The sequence below is a fragment of the Zonotrichia albicollis genome, chromosome Z (genome assembly GCF_047830755.1).
Source record: "Zonotrichia albicollis isolate bZonAlb1 chromosome Z, bZonAlb1.hap1, whole genome shotgun sequence".
Lineage (NCBI taxonomy): Eukaryota > Metazoa > Chordata > Aves > Passeriformes > Passerellidae > Zonotrichia > Zonotrichia albicollis.
Window position 1 is genome coordinate 64,583,969 of NC_133860.1, and position 26,434 is coordinate 64,610,402.

At 41.6% G+C, this 26,434-nt stretch overlaps 1 protein-coding gene across 4 annotated transcripts in view; it reads right to left on the bottom strand.

Annotated features, from left to right (window-relative positions):
* The window catches only part of RNF38 (ring finger protein 38), a 114,560-nt gene extending 94,382 nt beyond the window's left edge, over positions 1–20,178 (bottom strand). The window contains exons 1-2 of one of the 4 annotated variants that reach the window (XM_074532236.1): positions 5,949–6,001; positions 5,334–5,443 (exon numbers count right to left, since the gene is read on the bottom strand). In XM_074532236.1, the coding sequence (XP_074388337.1) occupies positions 5,334–5,394 (61 nt within the window). In that variant the 5' untranslated portion in view covers positions 5,395–5,443; positions 5,949–6,001. Of the gene's footprint in view, positions 1–5,333; positions 5,895–5,948; positions 6,002–19,562 lie in introns of those variants that run through there. The other 3 variants (XM_005486279.4, XM_074532240.1, XM_026792891.2) reach the window with 3 other exon arrangements.
* Positions 20,179–26,434: the final 6,256 nt, after the last annotated feature.

Consider the following 26,434-nt stretch of genomic DNA (forward strand, 5'->3'; position numbering starts at 1 on the left):
GTTAATAGTATTACTAACTACTAGAAGTACTAATACTAGTAACTAGCCAGTTATATTCAGGACATTTTTCTTCCTCAATTGCATTGCTCAAATCTTACTTAAGAAATTTACAGTTATTTACCCTGCAGCATAATTACCACTTTTCTTCTCTGATTAGAACAGAAACAAAGCAGACATGAGGCATACTTTTTGGTACTGCTAATTTCAAGGAAGCAACAAGTTGATTTAGCTAGTGGACAGAACCCAGACTTCACAAGCAGGTGCAAAAGCACAATCTAAAATTGGAATACAGTAACAGCTGGAAGCGCTCCTTAAAAAAAAAACATTAGATTCGTGGGGGTTTTGTAAGATCTTCCAAACTCCATCCCACTCTAGTGCAATTACAGCTTTGTACACTCTGACTTAACAGCAAGATTTTCTATTAAGATATCTCTTAGGAATGACATGGAAAAAAGGCAATCCTCTCAGTGGAATGTGGAGTGAACACATTCCCAGAAAGCAGAGGATGGAGAGATCAGAAGATTCGCTAAGTCATCCTGAAGAAGCAGTGATGGGTTACTGTAAAAGCTTCCAAATTTTTCAAAGCAATTAACAATAAAGGCTGTTGACCCAGTTACTTATCATTTTAAAGAGGAAAAATCAAATTTAAGTAACTTCATAAGGAGAAGCAGGGAGAGGGCCAAAAAATACCTTTAAGGAGATGAAAGGAGGAGCAACAAGACAAAATCATTATTGAAATCAGAGGGAGTTACTCTGTGCAACCTTTGTTCCCACTACCAGGGCATGGCCTCCACATTTCCAGAATATCCTCAGGACATCTCTATTCAGGAGCAAGCAGAGCAGCACACTGCTAGTAAAGTCAATGTGGAAGACATGACCCAGCCAGTTCCACAGACAGGTAAATACGCTTGATTAAGTGTGGGCAGAATTGTTCAGCTAAGGAGTGTTTATCCTCATCCGTCTAACATGGCTCTGCAATTAATGGACAAGGCCTTCAAAGTTTCAAAGCAATCCATTTCAAAGCAATTCTCATTTCCTAGTCTATTAAAATCAGCAACAGGCATGACCTGGGGTCAAATGGAAGAAAAATATACAACAGAATTATGATAGTATTTAACAACAGCAAATAAGGAGCAAATAAAGTGACTGATGAAATACAGTGCCAGTAACTCCAAATGAGTCCACACAAGGAGAAAGATCATTCCAGCTACGCTTGTGAACCAAAACCTTCCTTTTGCCTTCTCCCCTTCTGTAGTCCCGTTAAGACTACAGAATGAGACTGAACAATACCTCAGGGTTTTCCAGTACCTTGATAACTACATTCTTAAGAACCTGTAATTAGTCAGAGAACACTGATTAAATAGATGAGTGTGGGGAAAAGCAAGAAGACCTGGACTCTTCAGCTTCTAAATTGCTTGAGTGAGTATAATACTGCCAAAAAGAACGTTGATGAAGAACACTCACTGTGCCTCAAAAAAAGTCCAGCCCACTGAACACAATATGCTTGGCAGAACTTCCCCCTCTGGAAGTCTCTGACCAGGATTCTTGAAGCTTGGTAATATGGGACAGGTACAGTCAGCTGGTATTTATCAGATACTGGCTTATGACTAGCCAGTATCTGACGAAACAAGAACAATTTGCTCCAAAAGCCATTGTTCACCTTCTACAAACATTCCCCTCCAGACTTGTAAGGCCAGCTGTAGACAGATTCCAGGTTTTGGAAAACTCTTCAGTACTTTTTTGTGGTATCAGTAAAGCTGCAAGACAGAACAGGGCACCATCAACAGGACTGACAGCAGTCCTTTTCAGAAGAAACCCATTAACAGACATTGTGTAATTACTGGAGACAAGCAGCTGTTCACAGTCCTAGTAGTTCCTATAAGACTAGTAACAAGGACAACTAGTAACTAGAACAACAAGGCAAAAGAACATTCCCGATCCCAGGTCAGATAAAATCTATATGACACTTTCTGTAGTAGTCTGAAAGTAGTCTGCTTGATTACAGCTTTTCTTTTCTGCAAAATACAGCCTCTCCAAGCACAACAGAAATGTAAGTAAAAGGATTCTGCACCATGAAGAAAAAAGCATGCCAAGTACCAGACAAAGAGCAACAACCCCGTACTATTGCTGTAAAGGGGTAAAGCTACATGACCAAACCATACTGCAGAGTCAGGTAATAATTACATTCAGCAGCTGAGGTTGACATTTACCAGGCTGCAAACTTATGCTTTGCAATATTATTTAGGGTCAGGCAGGAAGGATCAGTACCTCAAATTGAGAGGTCTCTAGCTTCAGTCACCTGATATGTGAGGATTATTCAAAATTGCAGTTACAGAGTACATAAGCTATTGACTTTGATTCATGAACTATCTGGCTTTTCTTCCTGAAAAAACAAGTTTACTCTCTTTTTCTCTTCCTCCCAAGTTCTCAAGTATATGTACCTTCATCACTGATGCTATCTCTATCACTATTTCCACATGGTGAATTTTTTAAAGAGCCAAAAATTAAAAAAATCAATGCCATCACTATTTATTTACTTTTACAAAGCACTCATTTGTGTTTACTGTGTATATCCTAGTAGCCCTTTAAAAAGTATCAAAATGGATTGTAATAGGGACAATGAATGGTGAAAGGAGGAATCAAATACCACCTGGAAGTTACTACACAGGCAGAAAAAAAGTGGTTGAAATCTCTTTGCTTTCTTTTCTTGATCCCATGTTAGAGCAGCACTACCAATAAGGGAAACACTTCCAGATGTAGGTATGTATCTGTTAGAAAACCCAGTGGACCTGGACAATGGTTTACCTCAGTTAACACCTACTGCTAGTGTTAAATTGCAGCAGTAGGTTCTAAAGTGGTCAGAAGCCACGTGATAATGTGCAGCTATTTCTGCTATTCCTAGCTGCACCTTAAAAATACATAAAACTATTACCCTAGAAACACAGTTTTTGGGATATTCTTTGTATTGATTCTACATAGCTAATAAAAAGGTAGATCCCTGATGACATGAAGTAGAGAAAATATACATGCACAAGCCAAATGCTTTATGAACTCTGAAAAGACCAAGGCTGTCCTTATCTCCCTTGAGCACCCAATGCCAACCTAACACATCAACCAAACCAGCTCTTGCACATGTCTTGATTTTGCCTTATTCTTTTGTTTGTCCCAGAGGTCCACAGTATCACTCTCAATAAAAGGAAACACTTAAGCACTTCTAGCAATGGGTTCAGATGGTGTTCTTTAAAGAGACTGCCGCATCATCACGATGAAAGCTTCACAGAGGGCCAGTCTACCTAAGGAGCTCCTGGAGAGGCCCCATACCCACTCATTCTGTGAAAAACAGATCCCTTCAAACACAAATCAGAAAATTTTCTTTAAACAATACAGATGTCTTTGATCACTTTGGAAAGGCTAGAAATGGGCACATTTTCACCACAGTACAAAATACAAGCTGGGTCAGCTACAGCAACACCAGCTGATGCTTTCAAATACCAGTTTTTCCTTGGTATGCAAACCAAGTGCTACTGGGAAAGGAGCACTTAGGAGCACTTCCTTACATGCACTACGACAGAAGTCATTTCCCTTTTCTCCTTACTCATAAACCCATGCACTCTTCCAGAAACATAGTTTCACTGCTGAGTAAAGCTTATTACTCTCTATTCCTGTCAACAACCTTGCTGACCTCTGTCCTTACAGGAAAATATATTATCAAAGCTCCCTCCATTCTTGTGATGGATGCAACTGCTTTCTGAAGTTTACTCTGAACATCACAGCCACTGACATTTTACCAGAGGATGGGTATTAGATAGACATAATCCACCTGGAAGATTGTTGCAAAAACACGCTCAAAAATCTAGGTACCAGATTTACAAAGACAACAGAAAAAGTGCAAAAATTTCAATCAAATGGCAAAGCAGCAGGTCAGTCATAAGTAGATTTTACTGAAAATCACAGATTAGTCTGAACACTACTGTTTCCATTCCATTTATTCAGCTGGATTATTTCTGCAACTTTGTTGGCTCTGCAGTTGCTTTCTCTCCAGTGGCAGGTGGGGAACAGGGGGAACCAACACACAGACACACACACAAAAAAAACAACAAACCAAACGAAACAAACAAACAAAACCCAACACATAAACACCACCACAAAGCCTCCACAGTTTTTTGAAAGCCTCCAATCTTAAATTGAAAATTCGAAATCCCCAAAAAGCTAAGTGAAAGACATGACACATTAATCTCTATCTACATCAAAAAGTTGTGGTTTAGAATTTCAATTGGAATTTCATTATTTTATTTTTTAATAATTCCAGACAGCTCCCCATAGGCAAACTTACATGTATAAAGAGCATCTTTATTTCTGACAAGTGAGTAATCTAGTAGGATTCACAGCCTTTCTCTAGGTCCTTCTATATATTTATACTTCTTTTTTCAATATAATCGCTGCAATGCAGTTCACTTTCAATTTTAAATGCAAGATATAGAATGTGAAACCCAGAAAAACCTGCCTTTAGGGTCAACTACATTACCCTTTTCAGCAGCAGAACTCTTCTAGGCAGAAAACTGTTTAAGTCATAAGCAATCACAAACCAGAAAATAAAACATGCTGAATTCACTCTACTTCCCTGCATTACCCTTTTCACCCAATTCATCATATAACTCATCTTGCTCCAGGACACCCTATGGAAATAAGTTGTGTTTCCTTCTTCAAGCAACTGTCTTGGAGCTGTGGATAAATCAGGACATCAAAATCATTGTGTAGACAAAGGTCAGACAACACATACATACAGGCAACATCTGTCTGCACTGGTTACTTATGTGGATAATAAGAAAATTTTTTCGGACCATCTTGTGTGGCAAGGTTTTGGTGGCTGGCTACAGGCTAACATCCGTCAGACAATGTCAGAAGCTTCCTCTATGTACAACAGCCAGTGCAGCCAGCTCCAAAACAGAACCACCAGTGGTCAAGGCCAAGCCCATCAGTGACAGTGACTGCACCTCTAAGAGAACATACTTCAGAAGAGGAAAAACTGCTGCACAACAACAGCGAAGTAGACCTCAAGGTCAGTGAAAATTCTGCTTCAGGCACTGGAGCAGAAATTGTTCTGCAGCCATAGTGCTGAGGACTGTGATGAGGCAGGCTATCCCCTCTGCAGCCCACTGAGGTCCATGGTGCAGCAGAGATCACCTGCAGCCCATGGAGGCCTCCACACCTAAGCAGGTGCCTGAAGGAGGCTGTAACCATGCTGGAAGACACACTAGCGCAGTTCATGAAGAACTGCAGTCCATGGGGAGGACTCATGCTAGAAGAGTTGGGAGAGACCTCACAGAAAGTACCTGAGCAGGGAGGAGCAGCAGAGACAAGTGTGACAAACTGACCACAGCTCCCATCCCCCATCTTCCTGAGCCACTCGGAAGAGAAGAACAATCTGGAGCTGAAGTTGAACCTGGGAAGAAGGGAGGGGTGGGTGAAAGATGTTTTAAGGTTTGTATTTATTTCTCATTATCCTTCTCTGGCTTCTCATTGGCAGTTAATAAATTAATTTCTCTGAACCAAGTCTCGTTTGCAGTGACCATACTTGCTGAACCTTCTGTCATACTTTTTCTTCACCATCCAGATGAGGAAGGTAAGTGATTAGAGTGGCTTTGGTGGGCACCTTGTGTTCAAAGTTATCTCATCACAACATAACCTCCTTTCCCCACTGAATTTTACTTATTTCTATATTGTCTTATATGTTCTGCAGAAATGAACTCTGGGATTTGCTTCATACCTCCTAATTCAGTTACATGCTACAGAGACAATGTGGATTTAGTATTTCCTTCTCTGTAGTTGCCAATTCTCTTTGACTTAGTAAGGTAAAGCATCTCATCGCTGAGTGATCTCGCCTGGCTAGTTATCACTCATTCTCACTCTATTCCACCAGGAATTCCCAAACCCCATCACACTCTTACCTTTCTCAAGTAAACAAGACCCAGCTCTCCCAAACTCTCCTACTACCATAGCTCCTTGTGATCCAACTGATACTCATGGTAACATCTGAAAGCAAAAGCAGCAACACAGATGCACGTCAGCCAATACCTGTGACATATCCACATAGCTCAGCAGTTTTCAGTTGTTTGTCCAGCAGCTTAGCAGCCAAATACCCCTTTGACATGAAAACTTTGAGAAAGAGGACTAGTTACTGCAGTTATATCCAGGTCATTTTAAGAGACTAACTTCTTTTGGTGGGGTTGTTATCACCAGTATTTTTATACAACTGAACAAACTACCACTGTTGCTCTTAATGAAGGCATACCTCTCTCCAGTCCAGAACACAGGACTCCAACATTTACACAAAAACTATACACACATATTCGAAGACACATATATAGTCCAGTTTTCTTTTAAGCATATTTCAGCTGCACACAAGATCTCAGTAACCAGCATATAGAACTGGAAAAGAAGTTTCAAAGTAACTGGGTCACCCAGTCCCAACAGCAAATTATTAGCTATAGTACTGCATATTGTAGACAAGTTTCACAAAAAAATCCCTGTAAGTTTACAATGCAGCCAACACACATTAATTCTAGGAAACCACAGAGCCAGTTTCAGCAAATCTTTTTTTTATACCTTACATAATGCACTGAGGCAATTAGAAGTAAAGGACAGTGGCCACTACCAAATGGCAGATATTCTTAGAGATAGAGATTACTGTTTATATATATGAGGTATCTAAGTTTGTGTATCTGTCTGTGAGCATTTGCACATGCATGTGCTGTTTGTCTCTAGAAGCAAACAAACTCAAAGTATGCATGTCAAAAGAAAAAATGTTAGAACTTAAGATGCTGGATTTAACATCAGTCATCTCATTCACCGGTTTTGAACTCTCAAGCCTTCTTTAAGATTACCAGAATGTTAATGAAATTAATAGCCAGTGGAAAAATAGAGACTAGTCAACAGAAATATATATGTAGTGGTGAGTTCAAATGAGTAACAACCTTGTGACTTGAGATGTATCAATTTTTTGTTTCAGCACACTACCCTTTTCAATTTCAACAGCATCTGTGTTATCTTCAAAGCAAAACAAAGATTTCTGATAGCATCTCTATAGTAATGAAGATCAGCCACTGGACTTCTGGAAGAACTTCTCTTGCCCTTCTCTTTACAAATACAGACTTTAGAGTACAATAGCACATGACTTGTTAAACATCAGCATAAAGAATGAAATCAACACAGACCAGTAGATCAGACATTAACTCATGATACTTGATTTGCAAAGTTGAAGCATGACTATTTGTGGTTGATGCTGAGAATTATGTCTACACTTCCGAGGGCAATAGAGCAAATCTGCTTCTCAAAACCTGCCTCCATCTGCTCTGTTTCACATTGCTTTCTGGAAAGCAACATCTGCAGTACTTGGGTAAGTAAATTTAGTATTTAAGCATTCACTGCCCAAGTATTTCCAAAACAAAATATGCTACAGCAAGAGCAGAACTCTGCAAGTTCAGATTTAACCAGAGATCAGACTGCCACATTACTTTTAAATGCATACAACAACCAAAGTCTACTTCCCCTTCTTTCATAACACAGTCGTAACAACAGCAGCTTGCTTCATGCGCAAAAGTGTTTCTTGGTAACACCGTAAAAAGAAAGTTCTAAGCCCAGTTTTGCAGTTCATATAAAATCCTCACAAGGAATCCAAGCAGTTGAAACAAGACAGCACTTTGTTTACCAGTGCTGAGAATCATTTTCAAGTCCCAGAAATGTGTCTCCCAGGACATGATTCTTCACCCTCAGCCTGCTAACTGTATTTTCCATTGAGCACTCTGGGCAGCCCTGGAGAATACGTAACCACATGTCCTGGTCTCCCCTCTCTTAAGACTTTGTGATAGCCCTTCTCTTTTGGTGTCACTGCTCCAATGATAACATAGAAAGCTTCAGTGGTCACAAGAATGCTGAATGTAATAATCTGCAAGCAGTGCAATTCAGCCCACCAGTGAAAGATTTTTCACTGCACTTTTAAATTTGTTCCTCCAGCAATAGCCTTGAAATAGACAAGCTTAATCTGCCAAGGAGGTAGCAAAAGCAAAGAAAATGCCTGGACAGCCGTAAGAACGATCCAGGACGTTCCAGCATGACTCTTCAAAAGAGCTGAGGGGGGCACAAAGTTTAAACACAAGGAGCAGCAAACCCAAGACACCAAGAGCTAGGCAAGCAAGGTAAAGGCTTAAAACACAAATGTTTTATAGGAAATCATCTCTTCAATTCATCACATGGACTGACTGCAAGAAAGAGGCAGCTGACACCCACTCTCCAAACAGGCACCACATAGGCCCCAACATGGCTGAAAATTAGTTTTCAGTACCACACACAGCTGTTAGGAACTTGAAATTTCAAGCATCTATAAGCTGATATTCTATATAAGAGAACACACAAGTGTATTTGTTAGCCACAATTTTCCAGATGCACTGTGTCTACAACCCAAGAACAATGGGGTTATCAGACCAAAATGGTCGTACTGATGAGTTACCTTGTTTCTCAAAATAGGACAAACTCTCCCAGAATGAGCATTTTAAAGTCCCTTTTATGTCTGAGGAAACCAACCTTGCCCCTTCAGATACACTGACTGAGTTAGCACAGCGTAAGTTTCTAGCACCCTAATCAGTAACTCCAAAGATACTGCATCATAAATATCAAAGCATGTCAAGTATGCAGATATTCAACAACAGTCATATCAACTGCACTAACCAGTATTAAAGTATTCTCACCTACTGCTCTCTATAGAGATCATAGATCTTTAATGGTTATGCTAGACCTTCTTCTTAAAGAGATGCAGTAAACCTTAGACAACATTTCTTCTTCAAATTGTGTAAATTTAAGATCTTTAGAAGATCAAAATTAAAACCACTCCAGAAGGCAATCATTCAGGCGTCTCTTTTCTGGACAATCAACCCTATTTTGAGAATCCACAGAGACATAAAAGGCCATAGTTACATATGATGCCTTGAAAACAAAGCTCTTTTACAGCATTTTACAATGGTAGAATGATCTATGTTTTGTTTGCTAATCAAACTCTTAGACTCTTTCTTTACCTCTCTTGCTACTTGAGACCAAAAAACCCCAAGGGGCTAAACTAGCAGAAAATGGAGAAACACACAAGTGCACAAGAACTAACTTCTAGAAACAGTTACCTCTCTATGACATCAGCCGCAAACAGAAAATGCAGCATTCAAAAAATGCCTGACAATTAATAAAACAAAAACTTGATGTAATGCAGAAATGTAACACTACAGAATAATAAATGAAACAATTGACACTACCCTTTTTTTAAAAATGCTCTAAAACCACTTTTGCCCCAACCTAGCTGAAGACTTGGTAACTCCAGAACACTCTGGCATCATCGTTTTGCTTCACTACCCACCCTGCCACACAGCCTCCACACAGCCCATAAACAACAGATACAATGATGCTTCAGTTAATTCACAGCAAACAAGTCCATAACAATGTGGGCAACTCACTTGCTTTAAAAATTCTCTTTTATGGCACAGATGTTTTAAGAGTGATCCTCAAAAGAAATCAGTTCATAAACATCGGAAATAATGAAAATCTGCATTAGTGGAATTTTGTTGCGTACTTTTATGTTTTCTCCAGCAGTAAAAAGTTTTGCCTCCAAATCCTTACAATTCCCATTCACTGCAATTTCTTTGGTTTCCCAAGCTCTCAAGATCCTCCTTTATTTCCTGCGTCCTTGTCAGAGAGACCACACACTGCAGCTGTTTGGAAGCAAAATACTGTCTAACTGCCCAACAACTACCTGTGTCCACAGATCAATAAGTCACACAAAACACCATCAGATCTCTTCAAGCTGTTTGCTTGAGAGAGCGGACTAATTTTTCTGGTTACTTGACCAGTGATTTACTATAAGTTTTTTTAAAACGCTAAAAAGCCTCCCTCAAGTTTGAAGCTATTTACAGAGAAACAGGACTAAGGGAACAAGTATGACAGCTTTACTTAAGAATGCCCATTTCACTTTTGCATGGGAAGGCAGCCTGAGGAGGTCATATACCATGATTTTTCACTCTTTTCTTACCTTTTGCTGCGTTCATATTTTATCTTATTGGCTAAATTCTTGTCTATACCATTCTCCCTTAAAAATACTATAAAAACACTAGGAGAGTCATCATATTACAAACATTGGTTTGATAAAGACTAACAAAAAAGGGTAAGAATACATCAGTGAATATATTTTTATATTTTTTTACATACCGTCCAAGCTTGGGAAGAAAAATCCCTCTCATTGCTGAACACATCTCTCAATTAATTTATCTGGCACTTTCTGAGAGTTGTACCAGGAAAGACAGAACCCAATATCCCCTACACTTCTTGGACTCAAAAATAAAGAATTGAAGCGCATATTTTTGTCTGTCAGATGAAAACAGACTTGTTTGTACATTAACCAGCAAGTAAATTACGAAAAGGGACGAGAGGCAGAAGTATAGCTCTGCTTTAAATACAAACAGCTGTTGATGCTTTACCCAGAAGCATTTATATATTAAATACCCATAACAAGAGGGACTTTTGAGTGTGTGAGGAGGAAGGAAGCATGTGAAAAAATCGAGGTTGAAAAAAAAGCAGTCTCACAAGACTGAGGCGACACTCAGCAAACTGAGTTCTCACCATCACTTCTGACCGTGCGCAACTAAACCAGTCCCAAATTGCTGTTCCTTCTCTACTTGAAATGCCTGAAGCAGGCATCCCCAGGCTAATGATAACATGCTCACTACACAGTAACAAAGTTTTTCAGGCTGCAAAAGACTGCTGGATATCCAATAATTCAATCCCTCAGCTCAGACCAGGTCAATTTAGAGCAGTGCCTTGCCTGGCAAAGTTCTGAATCTCTCCAAAGTTGTAAGGTCCATAATGTCCACAGTTCTCTTCTTCAGAGTGAAGAAAGATTCTTCCTAAAATTATCTGCCAGATATTTAGGTATTTCTGCCTGAGTCCTATTCCCAGTGACTCGCCTTACCAGCACATGCAAAAGTCTGGCACTATCTTTTCTTCATGTGTCATAAGAGAACAGAGGCCATTGGGATCTCTTGGTTGGGATCTAGCCTGGGCCATCTCTTCAGCCATGGTGTGCAATCCTAGTGTCCTCCACCTCTCCTCACAGCCTGGGCCATCTCTTCAGCCATGGTGTGCAATCCTAGTGTCCTCCACCTCTCCTCACAGCCTGGGCCATCTCTTCAGCCATGGTGTGCAATCCTAGTGTCCTCCACCTCTCCTCACAGCCTGGGCCATCTCTTCAGCCATGCTGTGCAATCCTAGTGTCCTCCACCTCTCCTCACAGGTCCCACGCTACAGCCCCTACATCAGCTTGCTGCCCTTGAGCAAGCGAGCTCCACCACTATGTCAGGAACTGCTATCCTCGAATGGGTGCCACCCACCCAATAATTTTTACCATATTTACAACTTTCATAGCTTTTCCCCAATCCTTCATGTTCAGAATGCCTCATAAAATAAAAAGCTGACAAAATGTAACAAATCCTTTAAGTTATTTTTCCTCAGTGTCCAAATTCTTCATTATTAATATTTTCTGGTAACTCAGTGCATAAAAGCAGAATCAATACTGTACGGGCACAAGAGACTGCCAGTGTTAGAAAAATACTCTTTTCTTTATTAAAACTTTTAATTTAATTTTTATATGTCATTCACTTCTTCCAACTCAACAGGGCCTTGTGACAAACAACATCAAATACATCTTGACTCTCACTTTTTGAAATATATCCCTGCAGTGTGTACCTCAGTTTGCTCATCTTTACAAGAATAATCACATATTTCTTAAGTTTGAAGACACTTTGTCTTCAAAGATAAAACCAGGACACGCTTGTCATACTGCTGGCTAAAAGCTTTCACTTCCAAGCCTCCAAAAATCAAAATGCATTTCTGAAACAGCTAACCTGTAGCCAACCTCCAAAATAAGCTGTAAAAGCAAATTTCAGATCAAATCATAAACACTTTATGTAAACTTGCTCAAAACCACACACAAATCACAACAATTACAGACTCACAGGGTTTCTGTGCCAAAAGGCTTGATATCCTACTACTAAATCTGCATGATAATTCTTTCCAAAAACTACTGCTTACTCTGCTTGGCTTTGGGCCATTTCAACTTATAAACAGGAAAAAAGCGATGCCACGGAAAAGATATATACAGAGAGCTTGCACACACTAAAAAAGCAGATGATGGCATTTTTAATGGAAATTCAAAAAATCACTTTAGACTGCTGACTTGTAGGTAGGGAGAAAAAAAACCCCACCATAATCCAGATCCCACAAACATTTGCAAAGGCTCTTAATGAAAGCAGAAGTATCCATGTGCCTAAAAGCCAAAACTTCACAGAGCAAGAACTCAATCAGAAAGTAAACATAAATCTCTAATATTTTCACTCCAGATCCTGAATGTACTTTAGGTGCCAAGCAGCAAAAGATAAAGTGGAGATAACTTTCAGCTATGCTGAAAAAATAGGCAGCAAAAGTTTCCAAACTGTATGTTGCTGTTCCATGGCGCAGGTTCAATCACACAGTACAGGAGCTGTTCCAAGTATTCTCCGACAGACAAAACTGTTCTATACACACAGTCAATGTTTCTAGCCATACTTCGTGGTTTAATAGCCATTCCTTGGGCTCTTGCACAACTACAAGTCATGCAAACAAATACAGTGCATGGCTTTTAGTGCTTTTTAGACTATTTAAGGGGAGTGTTCCTAACAGGGATTTTTTCCAGGCATGCAGATTATGAAGTATTTTAATAAGATTCACAGAATTCATACTTTACTCCTCCATAGGCTGGCAGAAAATTTGTAACATCACTACCTTCCTTGTAGCCTACTTCCAGAAAAATGTGCAAAAGCACAAATAACTTTTTTTTGGAAGTAGAAATTGATAGTATCATAGGAAGAAATGCAATTCCTATTATTAAAGGATATCAGAAACAATCATAAATACCCTCTAACAATTTAAGCAATATTCTTTACTGATACTGGCTGCACACCTTTGTGCTACACGTGTGAATCTTACACAGATGAACAGAAATTCAGTTAAAGACTTTAAGTTTGTCAGGGGGTTATTTTGCTGGAATTATCTTCTTGTTGTTTGGGGAAGTTTGGGTTTCATTTGGTTTTAGTAACTGAAATGCTAGAGTTGGTTTCCTTTAATATTTTAATTTCCCATTTGGGGTTGTCCTAGAAGCTGGTGACCAAGCCCAAATGCTTAGAGATGTGAGCTTGGAAATATTACAGTGAAGGCTGGTTATTGTAACAGCCCATGGTCAAGAAAACCACACCAGCTGCCAGACAATGCAACAAGCAACAGAGATTATTTGTCTGGATGCAGAACCCCAGTCATTACAAAAGACATTAGAGAAACATCTTGATGACACAGTTTCCCACCCTGAGACTGACAACAGATGTTACTTTTTCATGCACTGCGATGGCAAAGGGCTTGCAGGAGAGGGATGCTGCAGAGACTCAACCTCAACCCAGTGCCAGAGACAACAGCAACAGCAACTCAGGAGCTTAGAGCTGGGATGCCAGGCTCTCCACTGAGAAAATCTAAAGAAGAGTGTTTTCAGAATGAACATTTGGAGCATGTGTGTGCATTTCAGAAGCTCAGAAAACACTGCATGTCATGCCTGCTTAAAATAGTTGTGAAAATACCTATGACTTACTATTTAAAACACTTCCTGCATCTTTCTTTAAGTGAAGTATGCATTCTTTGCCCTACATTACACACTAAGCAACCTCCTGAAAGAAGCTTTAAGTCATGAAAACACAAGAATAGGACTATTTTTCCTAGCAAGAATGGAGGATCTTTTCTTTATGCAAGGAATTCTAACAACCAAGCACTTACTGTACTTCACATACACAAACAAGAAAAGAAAGGCTTAGAACAAGCATAGAAGAATGCAGCAAGAAGGTGTAAAGAAAAAAAAAGACACTAAAAAGGTATAACATAACAAAACAAAACCCAGTAAAAGAAAGGCGGGGCAAAGTACTATCTTACTGAAATATTCATGTAAAGGGAGCTCTCAGTGTGCCATGACTACAACCCTGACTAGGTACCAGCAGCAGCTCTCCACCACTCTCCCCCTTTGCCAGTGGGACGTGAGTGAGAATGAGGAAAGGTAAAATTCATGTCTTGAGATAAGACTAGTTTAGTAATTGAAATAAAATAAAATCAACATTAATGATATAATTATAATCAATGGAGAGATGAGGGGGTGAGGGTAAGGGGTGACCCAGGAATAAAACCCAAGAGAAAAAAATTATGCACAATACCACCATCACCACACACTGGCTGAAGCCCAAAGTGCCTGCCAGGAAGAAAATTAACTCTATTCCACCGAAAACCAAGACCCTGAAAAATTTGTAACATTCCCTTATTCTGGTACTGTACCTTCCTGTTAACCCATCCACATCCTGCATCACATTAGCATCACATTAGTGACAACCCTTACAGTCAGATGACACATCTCCATTTGAACTTCTAATATGAAGCAGATGTCATACAAGAACATTTAAAATACCTAGAGAGTGCAAGAACTAACAAAAAAAACTGCAAAGCAATCCACTGAAAAAGATTTAAAGCCTATCTTTCTCAGGAAATAAAAAAAAAATTGGTTAAAAAGGTTCTGTCCACATGTGGATTTCATTTTGCCAAGATAATATGTGGGTGAAAAAAGGGCTGTATAAGCAGCAAAACTAAACATTAAAAGGCAAAGAAAAAACTCTGAACCCCACCATTATTTTTTAATTGAACACAGCTTTTCCAAGAATTTACAGTGTTCTCAATCATGGCCATTAATATTCTTTAAAACAGTTTTTCATTTTAACCTTTCTGTGACAATGCAAATATAATTCTCATGCTCAGTATTTTGATGACTTAGACCAAAAGGATAATTTAGATTATTTCATAAGCAGATGTTACAAAGCAGAGCACGCATTTCCAAATTAAAGACATATCTCTGGTCTTCTTGCTATTATTAAACTGAAATTTGTACTTTAGAGAATATTCTGAATTTTTAATTTCCATGCTTTTGCACATTTTGCATCTAAAATATACCGGATTAGACAACAATCAAGTTGTTCACATTCTGTGAACTACAATCAAAAGAACTGTATATTAATTTTATATTCTATATTTTCTTTTAAAAAATTTTGTTTCAGCCTCACTTTATCCTTAAATATTTATGTTGGGGGCAGGGTATGGCAGTATATTAACACTTGCTAGCATCCACTTGAGCTGCCTTGATGCTCGCACCTAAAAGGCACACTTCCAAAGAACAATTTCAGACCATAAAATCAAAATTTCCAGATTCTGTAAATACTACAAGTTAAAAGAGAAATAAAAATAAAAAAGTGATAGTCACAGAGCATGGCTTAAAATCATTACACCTTATCTGAAAATAATTGTTAAGGAAATACATTTGTATTTTTTCCCAAATAAATCCAATAAATATGCAGATCATATACCTTATAATAACTTCTTGAAACAAACATTTATTATATACCTGCTAACATTAAATCTGTAAGTACTATAATCTATTAAAAAAGTACAACTAGTTTATGTGAAGACATAGCCTCCTATCTTCCTTTATAATTCGAAAATAGCAGAACTAACATACCACCATTATAATAAACAATTCTGGTATGCTAAAGGTAATTGCAATTTCATGTGCAAAACAGATTATGTTCAAACACACAAAGTTACAGATTTACAACACTGTGGTAATTCTAACCAAGAAGTACCATCAAGCCATTTTTTTACATCACACTTTGACTAAACTAAAATGGAGATGCTCTAATGATAGTTTCTGGTTTCAGTGGGAGGTTTTTTGTTTGTTTATTTTTTCTTTAATCTATAAAAATCAATTATAACTCTTGAGAAGTCTCCACATACTGAATATGCTTCACCTGTTCCAACCAAGAAGCTGTCTTTCCATCTCACTTTATTTTATATAGTTACAAGACTGTGAAGGCATCACCATGTCATAAATAAAAAAACTAGCGTCTATCACCAGGCATGCCAGAATTAAATGTGACTCTCACTGTAAAGCCACACCAACTGCTCTCCAGTTTGAGAACAAAACCACAAATACCACACAGAGATGGTATAACTATGCACAACTGCTAAAAGCACAAAAATTTATATGTGTCACTATGAACATACAATTCTAGTTCAACCGCTCAGCATATACAGAATTAAGCAGAATCACTAATAATTCTGCTTTCTACTGCATTTGACTGACGCTTCATATAATCTTCACAAGAAGTCCAACTCCTCACATTCTTACAATCAGCTAGGCTTGAAAACTGGGACTAATCCTTTCAACAGAAGTTTCAGGTTCTTCATACTGAAAGACTTAGCAAACACAGTTATCTGCCAAAATAACCGCCTTCCATTACCCCTGTTAATATAGGACTTAACTTAGCTGGTACCTTAAAAAACAATTAAACTAACTAACGACTGCTTAGCCACAGAAGGAGAAAAAGCAGTATTAAGTAGACATAGAAAAGTTCATCAGATGACATCCAAAGAGCTGATATAAGTAACAAAGATGTTTAAGAGAAAAGCTGTTTTCGCCAGTTATGGACATAACACCAAATGTTAGATACAACACAACTTCCAAAAGCCATCTTTCCTTCCCAAAAGGATAATGTCAATTCAGACCTAAAAAGCAAAAAACAAATGAAAAGGCAAAACCTAAACAAATAAACATACAAAAAAAAAGAATTTCCACTACAGACATACTTTTCCTAGCTGACAACCTTTCCTCTAGATGAATTACTTGTTTTCACCAAGGAGACGCAGGTACCCCACTGGAGGCAAATTACTTCACGGACAGTGAAATGCCTTTTAAGATCAGGATCAATTTTCTAAATGAAGTAAAGAATCATCAGCATTTCTAGTCCAATATCCTTTCACATTTGACAGCCATGAATGGAGATGTTCCATTCTGTTGACACATACTGGCAAAAAACCACAAAAAAAACAACACCAAAAGAGACCCAACTACCACTGCACATTTTTCTGCTAGGAGAAACGAAATACCAAACATTCTCCTAACCTTGCATGCAAAATACAGCAATTTCACTGCCCCTCGACGTTTGAAGATTAGGTCACAATACAAGTTTTTATCAAAAGTTAATATATTAGGATTAAGACTACAACTAAGAGTATGCTCAGCAAAACAGTCCAACTTCGGCCCTGCTGCCTGAGTTTAGTTCATCGTTTTTCCTGCTGATGACCAATATTTGACTGAAAAAGATAGACCTCCACGAAGAGTCTTTTCCTTTGGAGAAAAGCAAGCAAAGAAACAGACACTTCTCATGCCCAATCTAGAAATCTCCTGGATTTGTCTTTAAATTATGACACTATTTCAAAATTATAAAATGAATCACATATCACACTATCTGAAAATGTTCTTTATATTTTTTAGACAATGACTAGTAACAAGCATTGACCTGCTACTGTGACTTAAGTACACTGTAAAACTTAATATTTCAATTTGTGTGTCTGCAAGAGCTCTTTTGAGCAAAATCATTCTGGTTATTGCAATTGCCATTTAACACAGGACTTTTAAGGGCTTTTAAACACAGCAACTGTACTAGTGAATACAAAAACTTCAGAACAAACCCCAAAAAAGCCCCTTTCTGGGGAAAAAAAAAATCCAGTATTCCTTAATCCAACATTAAGGTCTTTGTACACTAGGCCTGTGATGAATATATTATATGGTAAAGTTTATCGTTTTCTCTACCATGACTTTCCAAATCATGGAAAATACAAAAGCTTTTATCTCCCAACAATAGCATCCTAGGTCAATTTGTCTATAGGATTGCTGAGAGCTTAAGAAGATTAAGAGAGGTTTTGAGATCAGGCATTAAGATAAGGTTATCATCTATACCAGGAATGCCCATGCAATTTTAAAAACAAAAAGTTGAAACAGAGTTTCATCAGACAAAACCACCATTTCCAAATAATGTATACTGGAAAAATATTTTTCTCCTAATATATTTTTTTTGGAAGGCCTGGGAGGGACTAATCTGCACCATGTACCATGTGGTCTCAGGACACAGCAAAAGCTGCTTTTGCACTATATAATACAATGAAAAGGTAAAAATTCAAGTTCTCCCTCAACTTTCCGCATTGTAAGTAATCCTTTACTATGTTGTCAGTCACGAATTTCAAGAGGAGCTTGTCTATAAACTCTACCTCATTTCAGAGCAAGATTTCTATCAGTATAAACACCCAACTAAGTGCCCAAGACATAAGCACCACTAAAAATATATTCTAAGAAAAGACTTAATTAGACACCTCATTTTTTCACCCTCCAGGCCCAAAGAACAATGTCTTGTTTTCTGACCTTCTCCCATACCACTTCCTAATTAGTAACTTCATATACGCATAAACAACTTAATTCTGGCTGCCATTCACAAAGAACAGCTTAGGAAAACATCTAAGGCCCTGATCCCAAAACCACACAGACACGCGTTTAAATATAAGCATGTGGGAAACTCCAGCACAGCCTTGGAAGCGGCTCTTGTGTTTGACTATAAACAAGCACATCAACCCATATGTTAGGACCACAATCCTGAAAACATCGAAGCTTCAGGATGAACGAACCACATGTTCGAAACCAGCTCCTCAGAGGGATCCTGCTGCGGAGCGGTTTCTAAGAGGAAATGCAAAAACACGTCTGTGGAACTGACGATGAGATCCCCGAAGACACTCAGTGGGGGTCTCACAAGGCAAAAGGCTGACTTGCAATCAGCATTTAGGAGCACTACGAAATTACTTGGTATGACCGGTCACTGCGCTCCGTGAATTCCCGCAGTTACCGGCAGCCCGCTGCGAGGGGCGGAGCCTGGCTCCGGGCACGGATACGGACACATCGCCCCCTCCCTCTCTCTCACACACACACACTCACACACAGAAAAATCCTTCCAGGAGCGGGGGGGCTCAGCCGACAGGCAGCAGAAGGCCGGCGGCCGCTGCGTAAGGGAGGTAGGGCGGCAGAACCGCCGAGGGCCTGGCGCTGCCCAGGACACACCAAAGTGCGATAAGACACAGGCACACGGTGCCCCGCACAGCGCAACCCCTGGAGCTGCACGGAGGGGCAGGGGCGCGGGGCTGGGGAGCGCCGGCGGCAGCAGCGCCACAGCCTGAGGCGCCCGCCCGAGCGCCAGCACTGCGGGCTGCCCGCGCTTCGCACCGCCGCCTCCCGACCGACCGTCGGGGAAAGAGCCATCGCTGCGCCGGGCACCGGCTCAAAGGCGGCCCCGAGCACTCCGCTGCTGGCCAGGCGACACATGGCCTGCCGCCAGCTGCCGCCGCGATTCGCCTCGCCGTGTTCAGAACAGCGGGAGTTTGCCCTCCCTCCCGTCCCGTCCCGCCTGTGGCCCCCACCCGGGACGGACCCCAGGCGCTGCGGAGGGCAACTCCGCGGCCCTGCGGGCCGGCTACGCTGCCAGCCGGGGGTGGGACGCCCGGACCCGCTCCCAGTCCCCCGGGGCCCCTCTCCTGCTCACCTGGTGGCGGGGCTCTGGAGCCCGGGGCGCCGCGGGGTGCGCCGTGCCCGGCGGGGCTGCCCCGGCCCTGGCTCCGCGCTCCCGCCTCCGGCAAGCTCGGCCCGTGGAGGGGCGGCGGCGGGCAGAGGGCGGCGGGCGGCGGTAAGCGACCGGAACCGCCGCTCATGGCGAGTCCCGGGAAGCCGGAGCAGGAGCGGACACGGGCGCGGGTCTGGGGGAGTGCCGGGAGAAGGGAGGCAGCCGAGGGGGAGGTGGAGGCGGCGACGGCGGCCCCACCAGCGGGGGAGGAGGCAACGGAGGAGGCGGGGGGCGGCGGAGGGGAGGAGGAGAAGGCAGGCAGGAAGGGGGCGGCGGAAGAAGCCACCCATCTGCCGCGCCGGCCCGCCTCGCCGGCCTGACGGAGGTGCCGCTCGCCGCCGCTCTCCTCGCCGCGCGGAGCGACGCCGCGGTCCCGCTGGCGGGCAGGGGCATGGAAGCCGGCGTCGGGCTGCGCCCCGGGGGCCGCCGAACGGGCGGCCACCGGCATCGCTGCTCGTTCCGGCCGGCCGGCGGCGGCCGCCGCCCCAGGAGCAGCCCCACCGCGGGGACGGCGGAGCGGTCAGCGCTAGCGGGGACGCGTGGGTGGCATGGGCGGCGTGGGGAGCCTCCGGCCGGGGCGCAGCCCGCCGCCCGGCGGGGGGGCCGGTGCCCAGCCGTGCCGGCTGCTCCAGCCGCGCAGCTGCTTACTGCTGCTGCCGAGGAGGAGGAGGAAGTCTCCCCGCCTGCTTCCTCCTTCCCTGCCTCCCTCCTTCCCTCCCTGCCTCTAGCCCCAGCGGCCCGCAGGCAGTCCGGCGCCTCCCCAAGGCCTCTCGCCGCCCGCAGCAGCGCTGTCGCAAAGCGTGACGACCCGCGGGGCGCGCACAGGCGCGGCTGCTCCACCCTGCGGCGGTGCCTCCTCGGGACAGCGGAAGCGGGGTCCCCGCCGGGACCCCCGGCGGGTCGCAGCCCTCCCAGAGCAACCCTTGCGCCCAGAGCCCGAACCATCCTCGCCCTGTCCCGCGTTCCGCCGCCGCGGACAAGGGCACCGCCGCGGGCTTTCGCCCTCGCTGTCCGGCTCGGCGCCTCCCCCCAGCTCGGCAGGGCGCTGCGGGGACGGGGGCGACGGCCCGGGGGCAGGGGCAAAGGGTGCCATCGAGGGGTGAGCCAGCCCCCAGAGGCACGTGTAGGGAGCGGGGACCGCCCCATCCAGGCGTCAGCGGGGGGCGGTGGGTACCGATCTCTCGCAGGGACAAACCGCGCCTGCCGATTTATGTGCGAAAGAGTCAAGGATGTCGGTAAAGGGATAGGTTAAGGACAGGGATTTCCTTAAGCTGTCACGGTGACGCCAGTTTCGTTGTCAGACGAACAACATTCGAGCAAATCCATTGGCATGAGAAGACGCCAGGAACGCAGCCAAGACGCAGCTAAGAGTTTCTCTGAAAGCGAGGGAAATGCCTCTATGGTGCGTCCATGCGCCTCTGCGATGCGGAGGAACAGCTGCCTGTGTGGAGTGAGCCCAGCGGGTTTGGTTCTCAGAAAGAATGGAAGAGTGGGAAAAATGACACATGCATTAACAAAGAAAATGCATAGCAAAATTTACTAGCCAGAGGGGTGCACTTGCTGTCCTCAGTGGAGCAACAGTAATTCTCTGAGATCTAAATGTGCAGAGAATTTGTTTCATTTTGCACATCACAGCAGTGCTGCTTTCTCCTGCGTCATGCTATGAGTGGGAAATGTTTCCACAAATCCTGCATTTGCCTGCCCCACTGTGCCAGTTTTTTCTGTCACTCCATATCATTTGGTTGAGGTTTTCATCCAATGTGGGAGCAGGTGATCATGACTCCCTGGAGGATTAACAACTCTGGGGTTTGTAGCAGACTATTGATGTGATTCTTATGTCCAAACAATTTTTAAGGTCGTTCAGAACATTTCTTCATTTGTTTGTCTAAGCTTCATGGAGTGTTTCAGGTCTCCAGCCCTGAAATTGGAAACAACTTCAACAGCTCCTATTTCCTGATTATGTGAAACATGAGGGTCTGAATTACTTTCCTTATACTTCACCTTTCCGAGGTGTCTGCACTTCTTTCAGATTGCTGCTCTCTGGCATGCGCATGCAGCCTGCATGAAACTCTTGGCAGTTCACAGCTGGCAGAAAGTGATGAACAGAGCCACTATTGCTTTTGTGATGATTCATTTTTCACTCACTTGCTGGGGGGAAGTTGCTTTAAAACTACTCCCATGTTGAAGGTAATACCTAAAAGTGCTTTTTGGCACAGACTTCCTTTTTTGTGAGCCCTCCAAAAATGGCAAATTTGAATACTAATTATACCCTACAGGAAAAGGTGTGAAAATAGCACCAGTCCTTCAGCTAAGACAATCTTTCTAATCTTTTTGTATGTAGATTGTCTTCCAGAAATAAGTAAAGAAGAGGTATTTCTGAAGTATGAAGTTACTTCAGGTGTTAGTCTAATGCACACTCCAGACTACAGGCTGTCTGGAAGTTCAGGAAAGCTGTTTCTGTGCAATTTGGGGCAGGAGTCTTGCAGACATAACCTGACAGTTGCGGTGCACTGCACTTCATTTGCTTCTGGAGCTTTGGTGTTCCATTTTCCTGTTAGTTCTAAATTCAAATAAAGTCTTTTCAAGATAACATCATTGCAAAAGCTAGATCCAAGCTTTTAATTTTTTTTTTCCTGGAGTCATTTTACTCAAGTATGATAAGAGATACTACCTTTAGTCTAATACACTGTTAGGGTAAGTGCCATATTTGGAAAATAGGCAAGCTTTTGGCAGTGTACAAAAAGCCTTCAAATCTGCTTAAGGTCCTCAGGTACTTAAACACAAGGTTTTGTCTAAGGTTTTAAACAACCATTAACTCATTTTTCTAAATAAACATACTGCTGGCTATCCAGAATTACACTCCTTGGTAGTTTATATTGAATAGATCCAGGGAAAAGTTATAAAAAGGTTTTTTTTCTCCTTTGTTGTGATTTTTGTTATAAAGTTTACAAACTTGCAAAGCTGCCTAAAAAAACAATAAAAAATGGAAGTCTACATGTGTAATGTTCAGTGTCTTACTGTGATACAATGTTGAAAACTGTTAGATTAGGTATATTGTTTCACTAGAAATTGAAAAAATTAAACATCCACTGTGCCCAGAGCGTCTCTTAAATCTGATAGCCTCTGAAGTGGTGTTTTAAGACTGCATAAATCAGACTTTGCAATGGGATTATTTCTACCATGAATCCTTCATTATCTCTGTTTTGTTTCTGTTGGTGCTGCTGAAGTCCCTGATCATTAGAAAAAGAAAATTACTACAAGTAATTTGCAAGGCTGGCAAGATTGAAAAAACTGATAATGGACCTTGAAAATTGATGTGATAACTGACCTGTGGAATGCCTCAATGGCCCTGGGGAGTACTTGTCCGAAGAGGGGAGACAATCTGCAGCACAGGCGAAGTGCCCCTGCAGCAATGCCCACAGCACGGTAACAGCAACAGCTGGAAACCTCTGTGCAGCTGGAGCACCGTGGTCTAATCAGTGCCACTGAGATGTGACTGAGGGACAAACTGCACGGCTGGAGCTCTGCATCAGTGCTATAAACTGTTCACAAGTGACAGGCAAGGAAGGAGGAGTGGGCAGCAGTGGGGATCATGTTACCCTCTGTGTGGAAAATGGGTGAACTACAGAGAGCTGCCATGGAAAGCCAGCAATGAACAGGCAAAATGGGTAAAAATTTATAGGTAAAATTTGGGGTCAAGAAAACAAGGGAAAGCTCATGGTTGATGTTTACTACAGGCCACCAGACCCAGGGGAGGATGTTAATGAAGTGTTTTTACTTCAGCTACAGGAAGATTCACACTCCAGGCTCTGATCCAGATGGGGGATTTCAAATACTCTGACATCTACTGGGAAAGTAGCGCAGCAACTTCTGTCTCCCGTAAGCAGGCCAGGAGACTCCTGGAGTACACCGAGGTCTTAATCCAGGTGATAGCCCAACCAGAGAAGAAACTTTACCCCAATAATAAGAATAATAATGACTTCCGCAGGTATGTGGTCAGAAAAGGAGACCAAAGAAAATGTAAACCTCCAATAAATAAGACAGGACAACTGGTCTAGTACAGAAAACATTTTTTCGCCTCAGTTTTTAGTGGTAAACTCTCTTCCCACATTTTTAAGCCCCTTGTACCTAATCTAAACTAACCCTTCTTTGGTTTAGATTTCTTTTCTCTAATAAGTTTTGATTTGTAGGGAAAAAATACATGGTTCGAATGAGTATGAGAAATACAATGTGGAAGGGACAGTGCAGTCAAAAGGATAGGTGTTTTCATCATGCATTTATTTTGTCAGTGGCAGGATGTTTCTCATTCTTTCAGTAGCTGCTGTGGATTAACCCTGACAGTCAGGCTCTATGTAGATTATAAGATTTTTGACCTGTGATGCCACAGGTTTTCCACAAGAAACCCAGGTAAAACAGCTTCAGTCATTCTAAATTTCTTATACTCAAGTCTTCAGATATATTAAAATGCCCATCAAAAAGGAATGTTGTGAAGCTCTTCCATGTTACAGTGGAGAATATGACATTGTTTGTAATACGTAATGCAGCTTTATCCCACACTGTAAAACACCATTCATGCATCCCTTTGTTTCTGAACAAGCAGTAGCAGAAATACAGACCAGCTTTTTCAAATGCCTGTTAGACATGGTGGCTAATATTTAAACCCAATGTGAAGTTTCATGATTGTCATAGCTAGTAATGGTAGAAGAGTGTAGCCAGACTGAAGGGAACATGAAACTGAAGAAAAGTGGACCTGCTATTACAGATTTAAAAGCTAACCTTTAGGCAATTAGATTCCTGGACTATGTTCACTCATCTCCTGCTCAGATTTTAGCTAGTATGTATTCAAGGGACACTCACAAGTGGTCTCATGGGGAAAGTGGAAAAAGGGGCACCACACCCTTTGACTCACAATTTGCCTTATGCAAATACATCCCTGGCTGTCAATCTGTTGCGAGCAGCTGCTCCTTTATCCCATAGCAATCTAGTTGACATTTCACATTGCAAGTTTCCTTCTAATGCTCTCCACCTGTGGACTGATGAAAGAATTAGACAATTAAATTTATATTATTTTGAATTTATGTTGAAAGAAGAACTGATATATTAATATTATCATAATTGATAAAAAAACTAGAGGAGTGGGGAATTGTTATCAAGTCTCATTCTTCCTGTATAGCTGATGGTAATCTCAGGGCACATGGTGACTGCCAGTAGATTACAGAGCCTTGAACAGTGTCCCTGAACTACTCACTGCAGCTGTTCCCAGGAAAAGTGATATAGTTAATATTCTTAATGAATAGGATGCATGTACTGAACAACACCAGCAGTATACTTTAAATATCTTGATGTGGTATTCAGGAAATCAGGAGAGGATTCAACACCTATCACTCAAAAAACACAGAGTCACTTTGCTGGACTTCAAGGGAAAGGAATAAGGGAAACTGTGAGAATGAAACAAGTCATTACTGAGGCTTGGATACAATTCAAGACTTCTTTCTCCTCCACTAGGAACTGATAAAAGAATATGTGAAAGCTGTCATTTGGTTTGCACACTACAGACAATAACTGTTTAGAAAGTATACTAAGTGTTCCTTGGAGCTTTATTAATACACTGATGATGAGGTGTTATAACTGGAGACAGTGTTGACAACATCTGAAAAGATAGGAAGTGTCATGTATCAGACAATGCAAATCCTTGCATTGAGAAGTCTGATATTCTACATTGTAAACCCACAAAAGTTGGTAAATTCTGCAGACAGTGAGGTCCAAATATCAAAAAGCTCACATCAATGCTGGCAGAATTCTGGACTTCAACTTGGCCTGTAGCCTTAGGACCAATATGGAACACAACATGCTCTCAATTTGAAAAACTAGAAACCTGAAAAAATAGATATGAAAAGGCTATTATGTAACAAAAACAAGTGACTATTGCAATCAGCCATAATACCTGCTAGAATTTTTTGAATCACAAGAGAAATTGAACAAACTGCTGGACATCATTGGTGTGATATTTTTACGGGATTCACACCATTTCTATCTGGCATATTACATCTTATATGCTATGATTCATTGTAATATTGTGTTCTGTTTTATTAGCTTTTATATTCTTGTTCTGGTATATTTGCATATTGCTTTTCTCTCCATGTCAAAAATATATCACATTTAACACATCAATCGTTAAATGATTACCTGCCAGTGAGAATACTATCTCCTTCCTGATGTTGCATCGTAGTGTATAAGAAATGTATGTATAATCAATGGAAGACCTGCAAGGAGTACTCTGAAAGCTAGGTTTGTATTTGCTTATTCACTGACAGAGCTTAAGAGCCAGGTTTAAAGAAATAATCAGTATGCAGTCTTGACCTGTGGCCAAATTTCTTTTTTTTTCCCCACCAAATGCCTTTAAATATCATTGTACCTTCCCTAAAGAATTAAAAGGTACGGGAAAAGAGGGAGGAACGAACAGCCATTTGATTTGGAACAGAGGTGTTATCAATTATAGTGACTGGAGTTTAGTTACAGAGCAAGAAGAGGACAGGCAAGAGTAATAAAGTTTGAGCTAGAGCATTGACAGAATATTAGCACTGGTGTTTTTGTTTAAATGTAACAGAATTTATTATCTGCCTTGTTTAATGTTTTACAGGCTTTGTGTGTAGTTTCCCATCAAATGCACACTGAAGTAATTTCTCCTATCCCAGGCTAAAGTTTCTTGGAGGAATAAAACCAGGAATTTAAAAATAGGTTGGAATGACAGAACCCATCATCAGTGACTGTGTGGGTCTGAGGCACAAAGAGAA